Source organism: Carettochelys insculpta, chromosome 29 (genome assembly GCF_033958435.1).
Source record: "Carettochelys insculpta isolate YL-2023 chromosome 29, ASM3395843v1, whole genome shotgun sequence".
Taxonomy (NCBI): Eukaryota; Metazoa; Chordata; order Testudines; family Carettochelyidae; genus Carettochelys; species Carettochelys insculpta.
Genome location: NC_134165.1, coordinates 7,513,335 through 7,527,991, shown reverse-complemented (window position 1 = coordinate 7,527,991; position 14,657 = coordinate 7,513,335). Strand labels below are relative to the sequence as shown.

The 14,657-nt window shown below is 44.9% G+C and overlaps 1 protein-coding gene across 3 annotated transcripts in view; it reads right to left on the bottom strand.

Moving 5' to 3' along the window:
- Window positions 1-3,859: 3,859 nt before the first annotated feature.
- AKAP8 (A-kinase anchoring protein 8) overlaps window positions 3,860-14,657 on the bottom strand; it is a 41,804-nt gene continuing 31,006 nt past the window's right edge. For 2 of the 3 annotated variants that reach the window (XM_074980076.1, XM_074980077.1), the window contains 2 exons: window positions 10,432-10,527; window positions 3,860-7,102 (listed from right to left, as the gene is read on the bottom strand). In XM_074980076.1, coding sequence (XP_074836177.1) covers window positions 6,587-7,102; window positions 10,432-10,527 — 612 coding nt within the window. In that variant the 3' untranslated portion in view covers window positions 3,860-6,586. Of the gene's footprint in view, window positions 7,103-8,745; window positions 8,941-10,431; window positions 10,528-14,657 lie in introns of all 3 variants that reach the window. The other variant, XR_012642798.1, reaches the window with a different exon arrangement.

Here is a 14,657-nt window from a genome sequence, read left to right as displayed (position 1 = left end):
CTATCCTGGAGAGACATTCAGGTATTAGGGTGTTGACAGTGAGATCCTCAGACTTGACAACCTCCTCTGCTTACAACCCCATGTTGCAGAAGATCCCATGCAGCAGCTTCAGGTGTGTCCTGTGGTCTTTCAGGGGAGATCCTGAGGTCAAAAGTCCATGCGCAGACTCATCTGTGAATGATCAGGAGGAAGCCATAACCAGCACAATATCCTCCAGGCCCTCCAACTCTCTGATCCCCTTCTAGTCAGTGCTGGAAGATCCGGGAGAGGGTTGGTCCTCTGAGCTGACCTTTGTTGTGGTAGCTGTGGTCTTGCTGTGTAGCAAGACTTGTGGTGAAATCACCTAAGCAGCAAGCTGGAGAGGCTGTGATATTACTGGATTTTGAGATGAACACACAAAACATTTGTTGCAACCACTGTTCTGTGTTTGCACCAATCTTGTGCAAAGTGGTCTAAATATCTAATGAAAGCTTAATAGTTCACTGATTCTGTTTTTACTGCTCATATGCATGCATCTTTTTTATATTTTAAGTTACAAGTATTGGGTCTTTGTATCTGAAATGCTTGTTTCTGGGGGACTGCAACAGGAAGCTTGGCAAGCTATTGTGAAAGGATTCCTAAGCAAGTGAATCAAGTCGTAAATGACAAAGAGTCTTAATGGGTGCACATCCGAGAAATTTTGCTGTAAACATGCAGGCCAGTAGATAGGCAATGGATGATTGCCTAAAGGGACACAGACAGATGACTGGCTCATCTTGGACAAGCTTTCACGTAGCACCAATGGATTTCCCCTCACATGGGCAAGGGCATAAAGAGGGTCCTGGAGTTCCTCCATCTTGGTCCTCATTCTAGCTCAGAGGTCTGCAAGCAAAATAGCGAAAAGAGCCATTTTTTCAAATTCGGTTAAAAATCAATTAACTAAGAGCCGCAATGCACATGAATATGAGACAGTCAATAAATAATGTCAAACCATACTTTTTGTAACCCCTATTTTAAGAACAGCCACACACAATGATTTGTACCAGTTGGAAAATGTAAGTCACTTTTAGTCCTGGACTGGAGAGTAAATGAGGACAAGGAAAACACTGTGCCTGGAGATAGGCTCTTAAGCAGGAAGGAGCACTGTTCACATCAACCCTCCACACCCCTATACCCAGCCTCTATCCCCCTCAGCCACCGTATCTGCCCCTCCATCCCCAGGATTACCCTGCCTCAGCCCCAAACTATCCCCCAGGACTAACTCATGCATGGTGCTGACTGGGGAGCCTACACCAGGCAGCCATGTGTGCCCCATGGAAGGAAGGCTGGTGTGGTGTTCCACTGGCAGCGGTGAGCTAAGCCACACCCACAAGAGGGGTGTGGCTGCTCATGTAGAGGGATGAGTGAGAGGCTTTCTGCAGCTCTCTGCCCTGCTGCCACTGAAATAATGGAAACAAATTCAGTTGGACATCTGGATCCCTCCCACCACCTTGCCTGCTGTTAAACCAATTAAATTTAGTTCTACTGTTTCAGTGGCAGCAGGACATGGAGCCACAGAGACATGAGTGGCAGCAGCACCCAGTGCCACAAATGACTCCTTAAAGAGCAACAGGTTGTCGACCCCTCTTCTAGCTCATACCTTCAAAAGTATCTCTACTATGAATTTGAGTCAGGAATGACTGATGACCCATCCAACACAAGGATATCTTCCAGAATTTAAGATAGTCTATTTCACCTCAGCAGCAAGCCTGCACCCAGAACTACGTAAAAGCAAATTATATACACCATTAACAATTCTTTCAATCTAGTCTTATTAATAAACTTTTAAATTCTGAAGAATTGGAACAGCATGTTCTTTTGGGTAATACCTAAGCAACACATTGTGACCTAGGAATGTAGCTGTGTGTTTAGGATTGAAATAACCTGTTCAAATTTCGTGAGATTGGTTTTCATAATCTCTCATTTGTGTAAAGGTGACTGGTTGTAGCACAAGAAGCTAGTGTGTGCAAGGAAATTGCTTTTGTGACTTGTTGGCTAGCACGTCAACAGACGTATTTTTGGGACTGATTCGGTGCCTTAAAAGTGGAGGATTCCCCACTCTTGGTCTGTAAATAGCCGTTTTAAGCAATTTGCCCAGATTTCACCTTCAGTGGTGCCCAGCAATACCTCTAATATTACAGAGGCTCTTATGTTATGTATTCCTGATAGATAGGGTGTTGCTATGAGGACCATCAGTTCCATAGCTTCAGTGCTACAATTCATGAAGAATGAGACCTTGTGCTTCCCCATGTTTGTGCAACATGACCTTTGTATGCATACCTTCAATCAGGAGAAGGACGTGAGTGTCGTGTGTTTCTGACTGTTCTGAGCTGTTTGATGCAAAAATGTGTCTCTAAAGACCATTTGTCCTGTATTGTGCAACCATGGAGATGCACGTCCCATACTATCAGAGATGTTACTAGTCAGAAGGGATGGGGAAGACCCATACAGACATTTACTTCCACCCATCTAAGGACTGCTTGACCTTGGGCGGACATGCATGAAAGCTTGCCTGTGTTGCCCATTCAGTCTGCCAACCAAATCAAACCAGACTTGGAGGGCTTCTGTGTGTAATCTGACACAAGCCAGAACTAATGTGCCTGTGGCCATGTGGTTCAGAAACTGAAGGCAACATCTGGAGGCTGTATAGCACTGTCTAATGAAGAGGAAACTGAAAAATCTGCTATGACAAAGAGTGCCTTCCTCTGAATGGAGCTGAGGCTATGAATTCTAGTCCTTGAACCAGTGTTAAGATCAATTTTTATTCATTGATCTGTCGGACCAGATTTAGAAACACGTCCCATGTGGTCTGAGAGACTCCTGGGACGTCTGTGCAGAACATAACCTGAAAAAGGCAATAATTTAAGGACACTCAAGAGTATAAATGTAAATCCACGACTACCTTGGATAACACCCAGGGGGCCAGAGAGCCCAAAAGGGAGTACTCTGAACTGGCAGTGATCCTCACCCACCGTGACTGAAGAAATGGCTGTGACTTGGTACGATAGATTCGGGGAAACAGGAGTTTGAAGGCCAAGGGCTGATAACCAATCTAATACTGTGCTCATCACTAACAGAGTTAGTCACTAACCTTGAATTTCTATGCTTTGGAACACTGAGGTTCAGCATGGGTTTCCAACCTCCCTTTTTGTTTAGTACCAGCAAGGGACAAAAGTAGAAGCCTTTTCCTCTGAAATGTAAGGGTGCGACTGAAGACACTGTTTACCTTTTGACCTGTAGTCTCATGAGAAGGGTCCTTGGAGGAAAACAGGGAAGGGTGTTTGGGAGGTGGGAGAAGTGAATGGCATTTTGGATAATTCCAACACCTACATGTTGGAGATTCTGTTCCCAGGTGCTATGGAATGCGGTAAAGCAGTAGCCAAAAGGCCTTGAGTTTCTCAGAATAAGGGAGTAAGGAAAGCTTTCTACAAGAACCCTCACCAGCACATCAGAACTCTTTGAAGTTGAGGGCTGAGATAATAGTTCTGGTCCCCACTGCTTTTCTTGGAAAGCCTTGATTTCTTACTCTGTGCCTCATAAGATCTTGCTAGTGAGTTCTTAGGTGTGTATTTTGATGAATTGGGCTTAAAATAGTAGTTGAGGGATATATTTCATCATGTAGGATAGCATATATATCCCTAGAGGAAAAGGATCACACAAGAATCCTTCAACAGGGGAACGGACACCTCTGTATTTTCAGTGAACACAGTGCAAGATCTTCCTTTAGAGGCAACCAATGTCGTTTGTACCTCTTGCGGGAAGCTGAACAACTGCAGCTATGAAACAACCACAATAATAGAAACAGACATGGCAATATGTGCAAATATGGACTAGAGAAATATTTTTGCCACCAGCTAGCCCTTGTTAACTTGGCCATAAATTGGCCTTTATTGATTTAGCTTCTGGATGCCAACAAACAACCTATTTTCATATATTATGATAGACATATTTTGTCAATAAGAACTGGTAATTCGCCACCTGAAATTGAAAAGTAGCTGATGAATATGCTTTTCTGCCAAACAGGTCAAAACATTTCCTGCCTTGGTCATATGGGGTAGGTATTGGTGACCTCTACAATTGACCACATCCACACTGAGGAAACTTGGAGACAGGTGGGAAAATAAGAACTCCACGCCGCTTGCTGGTTCATAATACTTTTTGTTCCTCTGCTTGTATGTTGGCAGACAACCAGATGGGGCTGCCACATAATGCTGTCAAGATGCAGGGCTTCTTGCTTGAAGCGGTGGAAGACTGCAGAAGGACCACCAGTTTTGTGCTGAATGTCCACTAGTCACTGGGTGCAGCTGTATTTGCACGGCTTCTACCACCCTCTGAACTAAGTCCTGGAATAATTTACAATCCTCTATAATGGATGAAAGAGGAGGCATCACTGCCTCATTGGGTGAGGATGACAAGTAACAAGCTTGAGACACGTCCTCCCTTTCTACCTCAGCTTCAACTTCCTACTGCTGTTGCTCAGGAAAGTCTGACTTTTTTGCACCACAGCTGAAGGCAGGTACCTCCTTGCCCATTGGTACTGCACACTGGAGGTCTGGGGAGCTGTTGCCTCTGAGCCTGCCAGGAGCCCCAAGACAGTCAGTCACTGGAGACAGGGAATCTAAATAAGACTGTTTACATTTTCCTCCTCTATTTTAACTTCCAAGATAGCACTTGGGTTTTACAAACTCTATGGCTACATCTAGGAGTGCAACTGAGGGAAATAAAAAATGTAAATCAGTGCCTCATTTGCATATTTCATTTGCATAATCTCTTTTCAGAAGAGATTCTTTTGAAAGAAAGAAAGCAGTGCAGACAGAGCTCTTTCAAAAATAAACTGCATCTTCAAACGAACCTTTCGTCCTGAAACAAAATAGGAAGAATGTTTCTTTCAAGGATGGGGTTTATTTTCAAAAGAGCCCCATCTACACTGTTTTTTCTTTCAAAAGAATCTCTTCCAAAAAGAGATTACGCAAATGAAGCACAAGATACATAAATCAGTGCCTCATTTGCATTTTTCATTTTCCCCTCATTTGAATTCCTCTTTCGAAAGAGGAATACAAATGTAGATGTAGCCTATGTGCATACACATACAGTGATAAATTTAATGTGTGTGTGGCAATGACTGCCAGGAAAGCTTGCCAATACTGTGTATGTACAGCATCTTTAATCTCTTGATGCTCAGAGAATCAGACAAATGTGTTTGTATCAAGATTTTGGCGGCCTGGATTTAGCAGTTGAAGTGCTATTTATAGTAAAACTTAGCCCCCCGCTTCAAGCAGCTGTCTCAGCTTCTCTCAACCAATCATGTTTGATACCTCAGTTTTCTGTTTGCATGCAGGAGTTTGTATCTTATTGCCAAGAGACTGGAGGCAGAAATGAACATGATTCTTACTGCACCTTCCCAATCCTCCATGTGCTATAGAAGAGAATTGTTTCAAGAGCATCCCCTGCATTAGTTCCTTGGTAAGAAGTGACAGCTTCCCAGAACCTGAGATCCAGAGATGGAACTGGTGGTTCTCATTTTACAAATCTTTAACAATTGCTCAAAATGCAGACATTTCATAGGCAGCTCAATTACAATTAGCAGTGGGTGGTTTTGATATTTTTCCAGATTCAGAAAGTTTATTTAGACTTTAAGAGCAAGAACTCTGGGTCTATATCAGACTTAAGCACTTTATACCACAAGCATAGATAATAACAATTAAAAGCCAGCAGTTCCTATCATTCACTGATCTTGGTACTATTTGAATAACCCTGTGACAGCATATGGCAGTTTTGTACTATGAATGGACTATCATGACCCTATTAAAATGTAGGAAGAAGGAAAAATGGTTTCAAGGGAGGTGTAATTCTCTTCTCCCTCCTCCAAGTAGGTCTCTAAAATACTCAGTGCACTATACAAAGTGTGGCCTGATTTCTAGCGATAACCAACTCGGTGCTTAAAAACTGTAAAAAAAAAAAAATTTTTTTTTTTTTTTAATACGTATATATATGTACCCTAATTCTCATGCAGTACTGGAGTCTTGACAGATGAAGCTAGTGGATCTCATGACAAAAAATCCTGTTTTCCTGGGAGTATTTAAAATAAGTATTCCCCACAGAGAGGGATAATAAATGCTGAAGACATTTATCAGCCTCCAAATTAGTGAAAAGGACCAAGTCTGTTGCAAAAGAAACCATACTGCTTTAGTGCTGCACTTAAAAACCAAACAGCTGTCAGAATCTAATCATCATTTTTTATTTTGCAAATCCTGCTTTTCATTCTAAAATTCAAAAAGATGATGCACCTCAAGTGTTTCTTGGGGAATGTACAGCTTCCTGTAATCTTCAACCTAAAAATTATGTAGAAAGCAGAACTAAGCAAAGTCTACAGAACAAGAGACAGTTAAGCACAAGACTGCTCCCGTAACAGAACAGTTGGGTCCCTCCCCTCGAACAAAACCAAAGCCAGACATTATTTCTGGCAATGCACATTCAGGTACTGCATTCGAATAAGACAGGAAAAAAAATCAAAATCATGGATTATACAATTGTGCAGGACAAGTCACCTTCACAAACATTCACACAGTTATTCTTGCTGCAGCTCCACTTCTGCAGGTGGTGCATCCTCTTCCACCTTTGCATCACTGTTTTCAGACTGCGTAACCTCACTTGGTTTCTGTTCTTCTTTTTCAACATGCTGTATCTCGGCTTCACCCCCTGAAGAAGCCACTGTCTCATCTGTATTTTCTTGAGGAGGGTTTGGTTCTTCTGTTGCAACCACTGCTGCTTCTGCTGCAGCTTCTGTTCCAGCCTCTGCCCCAACCTCAGCTTCCTCCTGGAGAGGCTGCTGTTCTGCCTCACTTTTTGGTAACTCCTCATTTTCAGGCAATTCCTCAAGGACATTTTCTATTTCTCCTCCTTCTGCTTTTGTGGCTTCAGGGGCTTCTCTGGCTTCACCTGGATCTCCACCAATACTTTCCTCCTTTGTCTCTCCAGTAGCACTTCCATTTGCCCCTTCACCAACGCCGCCGCCACCTCCTTCTAAAGCTTCAGTTTCATCGACATCCTGGTCAACAATTTCATCTGTAAATGGATCCTCACCCTGATAGAGAGAAGGGAAAAGACAGCAGTCATTTGCTTGTAATATGGTTTAAGTCTCTCCTACAGGCAACCTCAGACATGAAATTCAGAGGTTTGCAATGGAGATCAATTGGAAACGAAAGATCCTCAATTTCAGGAAAGAACTGTGAAAATTGATCAGTTCAAGCTCCAAAGCGCCTATGAAAATTGTGCACTCTGAAATTTATCATGAAAAGCACCCAGGAAAGTGTGTCTCAAACCCCATATCAATAGGCAATGTTACTTATTGCTGGGAAAGCCTCTACCTTGCAGGAATGCAAATTATATGTGAATCTCCTGTACTGTAACCTGTTCAGGGTGCACTCACCCAGGGGGTAGGGAAGGGAGAGTACACTGTTAAGAATGGTGTGTGCTGCAGTATCTAAGCAAACCAGGGATGTCCAATCTCAAGTGGGAGGAACTCATCCTCTAGAAAGAAATTATTTTTTCACCTTCTGTCCAGTCCCACGTGAGCATACAACCCAGTGGTAAAGAAATCTCTCCTACTGGAAGAGGTCCACGCAGATCAACAACTGAAGTGACAGTTTTCATGCCACCTCATCTCTGGGAGCCAAGAAATCCAGTTACTTTTTGAAAAGTTGGCAAAACTTAAAGATTTCAAGTGAAAACTGTCTTGGTAGTTTCAGGAATTGGTTCCTGCTCTCTCCCCATCCCACACCAAATGATAACTAATTAGGTTGTATTATTTCAATGGGAATCATTTACAATTTTCATAGGAGGTCAAGGCCCTAAGAATTTTGGCCTCCTTCAGCCTGAATAAGGCTGAAATCAAAGCTCACCTCTACTCCTTGGGACAGGGAAGCTATTTTTATTTGGCTTAGACTGGGTTTCAGAGTTATCCAAGGGAGAATATTGCACATCCATCAAATGGGCCCCCTGCATGGTTTGTTCTGGATTATGGTATGATGGCTCAACTCTCCTTCCCTTCCCCACAAGTCACCTTGATATGCAGGCAGCCTGCAATAGATGAAGGGTGAGTGAGGAAGATAACATGCTGGGGCAGAAATCTTGCCCAGAAGCTAATCAAGTGTGACCAAGAGTTTCTGAACTCTTAAGTCATAGCTTTGATGAAGGTGAAGAGAGAAAGTTCTCCTGCTTCACCAGTATCTGTGAAATCCATCCCAGTGGTACCAGGCTAGGTGACAGAAAGCCTAGTAAATCTGGGTCATATCTTTGCCTACCAACAATCAAGTGTTTCTTGTGAGCAGTTTTCTACTTCATGGACCAGAATCAGACCAGTCTGGCTGCCTCCACACAAGCAGATCCATGCAGGTGGAGGGCAAAGACAATGTCGTCTTCTCTGGCTGGATTTTGGCCAGCCAATCTATTGAGGTTCTGGAGGAACTCCAGGTTATACCCTGCGATCTGGACCCAGGTCCATAATCGCCAGTAAAATTTATAGGGGAACATAGAATCCACTATTGGTGGAGACTGTCACAGCCTCCCCTTGGCAGGCAAGGTGCCAGCATCCCTCAGAGGAGGAATCATTAGGCCCACGTTCAAGAAACAATCTCTTGACGCTGACAGTCTTGGCAATTATCGCCCTGTCTCCAGCCTTCCTTGGGGAAGGTTGCTGAGGTTTTGGCGAGGCAGCTCTGGCATTACCTGGAATCCTCAGATTTCCTTCACCCCTTTCAGTCTGGTTTTGCACCTGGGTATGGTACGGAGACCGTGCTGGGATCGGTCGAAGATCTCCTCCTGCTGATGGACAAAGGTCAGGTGCCCATGCTGATTCTTTTAGATCTGCCGGCAGCCTTTGATACCGTTGATCATGAGGTGTTGTTGATGTGCCTGCGGACCCTGGCAAGGGTAGACGGAGTTGCACTTGAGTGGTTCCGTTCTTTCCTCTGAGAGATCCCAGAGGGTAGCACCGGGCAATTGCTCATCTGCCCCGAGGGCTCTCTCGGGTGGGGTACCGCAGGGTTTATTGTCACCCCTCCTGTTCAACGTGTATGAGAGGCCGCTAGGGGAGACAGCCTCGCTACCTGGGCTGCAGTGCCATCAATGTGATGATAACTCTCAGCTCAAAGTCTCTTTCACTGGACCCAGAGGGTGGAGTCTCAGTTTTGCTAGTGTCTAGCAGAGACTGGGCTTGAATGAGAGCTAGTTGGCAGAGGCTCAATCCAGATAAGAACAAAGTGATGCCGGTAGAACAGGGGAAATAGCTGCTCCCCCATTTGAGGGGGTTTGCCTGCCCTGTTAGCCAAGTTTGCAAATCAGGGGTCCTGTTGGATCCTTGGCTACTCCTGGATTCCCAGGTAGCAGCAGCAGCCAAAAGTGCTTCTTTTCATCTTCGCATGGCAAGGAAGTTGCGACCTTTCCTCTCAGATGTGGACCTCGCCAGTTACCCACGCCCATGTCACCTCCAGACTGCATTACCGCAATGTGCTTTACATAGGCATACCCTCGAAGGCAACTTGGAAATGTCAATGCAGGACGGCACTGCCTGCTTACTCAGCGATACTTCTGCATGGGACATATTACACCCATTCACTGGCTTCCAGCTTCTTTCTGGGTGCACGTCAAAGTGCTGATTTGACCTAAGAACCCTACGTGTGGTGGGCCCCGACTTTGTCCTGATGCTCCATCCTGACACTGAGGATCAGCGAGGGTGCTCTCACTGATACTCCCCTGCCTTGATCTCAAGGGAGATGGACAGGACCTAGAGGGAGTATGTTTCACCTCTGGAATTTGATACCCCTGTTGGTCTGTCGGTCAGAGTTTGTTTACCTGCTGGGAAAGTTTCAGAACCTAATTGTTCACGCAGGGTGAAATTCACCCCAGGCAGGTAGCTAGTTTGAGGACTAGGCAATACTTCATTCCAATTTATGCCCTGTGGGATTTAGGTGGTGCCTATGCTTCATGTCTCCTTCTGGCATCAGGGCGAATGAGCCCTTATGCCACCACCTGAGGGCTGAGTTTAAGGCACTTGAATTCCTTTTCATATTTTGTCTTAATTATTTTTTGGTTTGGGTGATTTCATAACTACTCCAAATGCGCCTGGAGGGTTGCAATAGGAATAATATGCAAATAAAAAAAAAATATGAAAGTGGTAAACTGCCTAAGAGAAAATAAAAAAACCAGACTCACAGCTCAGCCTACACATAAGCACAGTGGTACCTATATTTCTCCCCACTGTATACAGAAGCAAGTTTTGTGACCAGCATGCAGCATACACAGTGATACTCAGCTCTGTGCTCTGTACCAGTTCATTGTTCAGGACCAGGTCGGCGTGTATCCCCAGTCTCTGTGGAAAAGCAAGACTAACTAGCAACTTTCCTACTCACTCACCTTAAGATACTTTTCCAGCATTTTTACTATGTGTTTGTTATTTAGGACACTCTTGGCAACATGGAGACTAGTCTTCTTGAACTGCTCAGCAGCCATCTGAAAAGGAAATGGACATGGGTTACTCTGTGGGCCATGTCAAGGAAGAGATTAACAAAAACTAGCCAGAAGATGTTAGTTTCATGGTCAACTACACTGTCAAGAGGAACTTCCAGATTCCAGTCCTGTTCTGCAGTGGCTGCTCTTCATAGGGTGCATGTTTCAGCGTCGGAGGACAGGCTTAATCTGGCAATATGGGAAAGTCCATTTAAGCAACCTCAGCAGGAATGGTCATCAAAATGCAAGGCTGCTGGGCGAGGAAGAAGAAATGTGGCAATCCCTTCAGTCTTTTCACTGCACAAATAAGCTTACTTCAGGAAACAAAACACCTAAACAGAGCTATGCTGTCTGCATTTACATCCAAATACCATCAAGTGAAGAGCGACTTTGTGCCTTGATTTTTGATTGTGACTGAAAGTGCTCCCAAATCAGACATTAGCACGTACCTCAAATATCCTACAGTACAATAATATGCAGTGAAACTTTAGGACTTAGCAGGTGTACCAAACTTGAACTTAACAGGATTTGATTTTAAACTGACAAATGTGAGCAAATGCTGATTTCAGTTGACAAAGAAAACAGATGAAAATGGGCAGGGGGACTGCAGCCACTCGACCCCCTTGTGCCCGTAGAGACTTGACGTCACCAGCCTTGGTTCAGGGAAGAGCCTCCTCTGCAGCTCTGCTCCTCTACTCCAGTGACAGCAGGACTCCAGAAGGCTCCCTGCATGACTGCAGGAACAGGTGAACCTCCGTCCTTGCAAGCACAACATGCAGAGAAAGCTATGGCACTGGACAAATGAGTGGAACCCACCCACCCAGAGCTTCAAGAATGACGACAATCCCCCTGACACAGGGAAGTCCACCTGCTTTCTGAAAGGCTCCTGCCAGGAATGGAGCTATAGAGTGACAGGAAGCCTTCTCCATGGCTAAGACTCATCTTTATCACAGTTGTAGACACGTCTCTGCTCTTCCCCCACAGGAACACAGCCGTCTATCTTGTATGGCCAGTGACTTACATTTATACCGGGAGCTCTTGCAGCTCTGTCATCTCAGCCCCACTCATCCATCACCCAGGAGTGTAGAAACTGTCCTGGGCAGGAACTACTCTGCAGAACCCAGTGTCCAGGGACTTGTGCTCCTTGCAGCAGTCCTGACTACGTCAAGACTAGAGTCTCCTTGCACCCTGTACCCTATGTCTTGGGCCCCTCAGCTACACAGGAAGCCTGCCCCTCCCCTTAATTTCCAGCTACTAAAAAGTAGGAAAAATATTAATAAAAATAAATTATCAAAATTGCAAAATCAAAGATCAACCTCTGCCAAACTTAACCATATGCAGTAGCAACAAACTAAAGAGCAGGAAATAAAGGAATAATGAACAGATATAATGAACTACAATTTGGTTACAGTTTAATACTTCTAGAAGGGCTCCAGGGGATTCTGTTTGGAAAACAAACTCAGCATATTTTCCCCAACTGAACTGAAGAGTTTTACTTAACTTACATAGAGAGAACTGATGACAACTATCCTTTTATGAAAAAGACTATAGATCTCATCATGAAATCTAAGACTGTGTCAGTTATACTTAGTAAAAGTCACAAACAGGTCACACACATTAAACAAAAATTCACAGAGTCCTGTACCTGTCTGACTTTGATTAAAACTAACTTTAGAAGCCACAGGGCAGGGAAATGTGGTCAGGGCTTGAGCCCCTACTGCAAACCATGGGGTACAGGCTTGCAGCCCCAGCTCCAGCTGCTGACAGCTGAAGTTGAAGAGTAACAGAGGTCCAGTGAAGTCATGGAGTCTGTGACTGCCATGACCTCTGCAACTAAATCGAAGTCCTACTCACCACACATCACTCCATTCTGAATTGAGATTAAGGGCTGCTGGAAGATGTACTGTAAAGCTCTAACTTTCACTGTGGCCAATGCCAATTTAGACGCTCATCTAAGATGATAAACTCTGTTAGAATTATTATTATGCCTACATCAAGTGTCCTGACAGAGGTTTTTGATTTTTTTTTTAAATTAAGAATCACAATACAATAGCGCTATAAAATACAGTTTGAACCTCTCTAATCCAGCACCCTCGGGACCTGACCGATGCTGGGTGAGACAATCTGCCATATTATGGGAGGTCAATACAGTAAACCCCCGAAATATGCACAACCAAGTTGTGCATGCCTTGGGCTAACATAACTGCTGCCCCAACAAGACCAGGAAAGTGCTCCTGTCAGGGGCGGCAGCCTGACTCTTGGCTTGCGACCCCTGACAGGAGTAGTTTTCCGGTCCCAGGAGTGGTGGGGAGCTGGGAACCAGGCAGCAGCCTGGCTCCCAGCTCCCCTCTGCTTGCAGAGCTGGGAAACTGACCAGGGAAGAAGCCCTAGTCAGTTTCCTGTGTCTCCTGCCTCCTCCCCCCGCACCCCCCCCCCCAAAAAAAAGCAGGGAGCAGGTAACCAAGAGGCTGACACTTGGTTCTCATCTGCCTGCCCCTTGCAGGACCAGACAAACTGACAGGGGCATGGCTGGTCAGTTTCACAGCTCCTGCAAGCCCAGGGGGGACAGGTTCCTGTCTCTCCCCCAACTCGCACAAAAATCTGAGTTATGGGAGGGTTGCAGAAATGCAATGTCCGTCCCACCCCACCCCAGTAACTTGAGGGTTTACTGTATTGTCTATCAGCATTACCAACACTTCAATGCTTATTAGGCTCTTGAAAGACATTTAGGCACAAGTAAGAGCTAAATAACAGCACAGAACACAGAGCCGGGACTGGTGGCTATTAAAAAAACTTTATGAGAATGTGGGAAACTTGGCCACACCACGTGGTCGTCTGACTAGCTAAAAATCATGCCGGATTATGGATGTTGCTGGAATTTAGAGGTTCCACCTGTAGTGCAATCTCAAAGAAAACACTTGATGTGTAATTTATACAGCATCCCTAAATCACAGCAATTTAATCCCAAGAAAACAAAGAAAAAGCCAGACCCCCAAAAAAGTTACCAGGGGCATGTTCTCTACCCTTTGTTATGCAGGAAATCAGACTAGATTACCACAATGATCCCTTATGGTTTTAAAAGTGTATTAATCCCATCCAAAAATATCATCCATGGTCCAATAAAATATCTACCTTTGAGGGTCTGGCTCCCCACACATCACTGCCACTATACGGAAACATCAGACCTTATCAATGATCCCTGGTTCTTGAATTCACTGACATACTGTGTGATGGCAGATTACTTTCTTTGCAACCACTTCTATTAATCTCTTACTCCCAATATGTATTGAAACACATTCCAGCTCAGCTGCTAATACTATCATAGAATCATAGAACAACAGAGCTGAAAGGGACCTGAAAAAGCCATCAAGTCCAGCCCCCTGCCCTAGGCAGGATCAAACCCATCAGATCAGCCCCACCAGGGCTTTGTCGAGGCGAGACTTAAACACCTCCAGGGATGGAGACTCCACTACCTCCCTGGATAGACCATTACAGTGCTTCACCACCCTCCTAGGTGAAGAAGTTTTTCCTAATGTTCAACCTGGACCTTTCCAACCGCAACCTGAGACCAATGTTCCGTGTTCTGCCATCCGTGACCACTGTGAACAGCCTCTCTCCAGCTTCTTTGCAACCTCCCTTCAGTAAGTTGAAGGCTGTTATCAAATCCCCCCTCAGTCGTCTCTTCTACAGACTGAACAGTCCCAATTCCCGCAACCTTTCTTCATAGGTCACATGCTCCAGCCCCTAATTATTTTGCTTGCCCTCCGCTGGACGCTCTCCAGTGTATCCACATCCTTCCTATAACTGGGGGCCCAGAACTGGACACAGTACTCCAGATGTGGCCTCACCAAAGCCGAATAAAGAGGAATAATCACTTCTCTGGATCTACTGGCAACGCTCATCTTGATGCAACCTAATATGCCATTAGCCTTCTTGGCTACAATGGCACACTGTTGACTCACGTCCAGCTTCTCGTCCACTACAACTCCCAGGTCCTTTTCTGCAGAACTACTACTGAGCCAGTCGGACCCCAGCCTTAACAATGCTTGCGATTCTTCCAGCTCAAGTGCAGGACTCTGCACTTCTCCTTATTGAACCTCATCAGATTTCTTGTGGCCCAGTCTACCAATTTG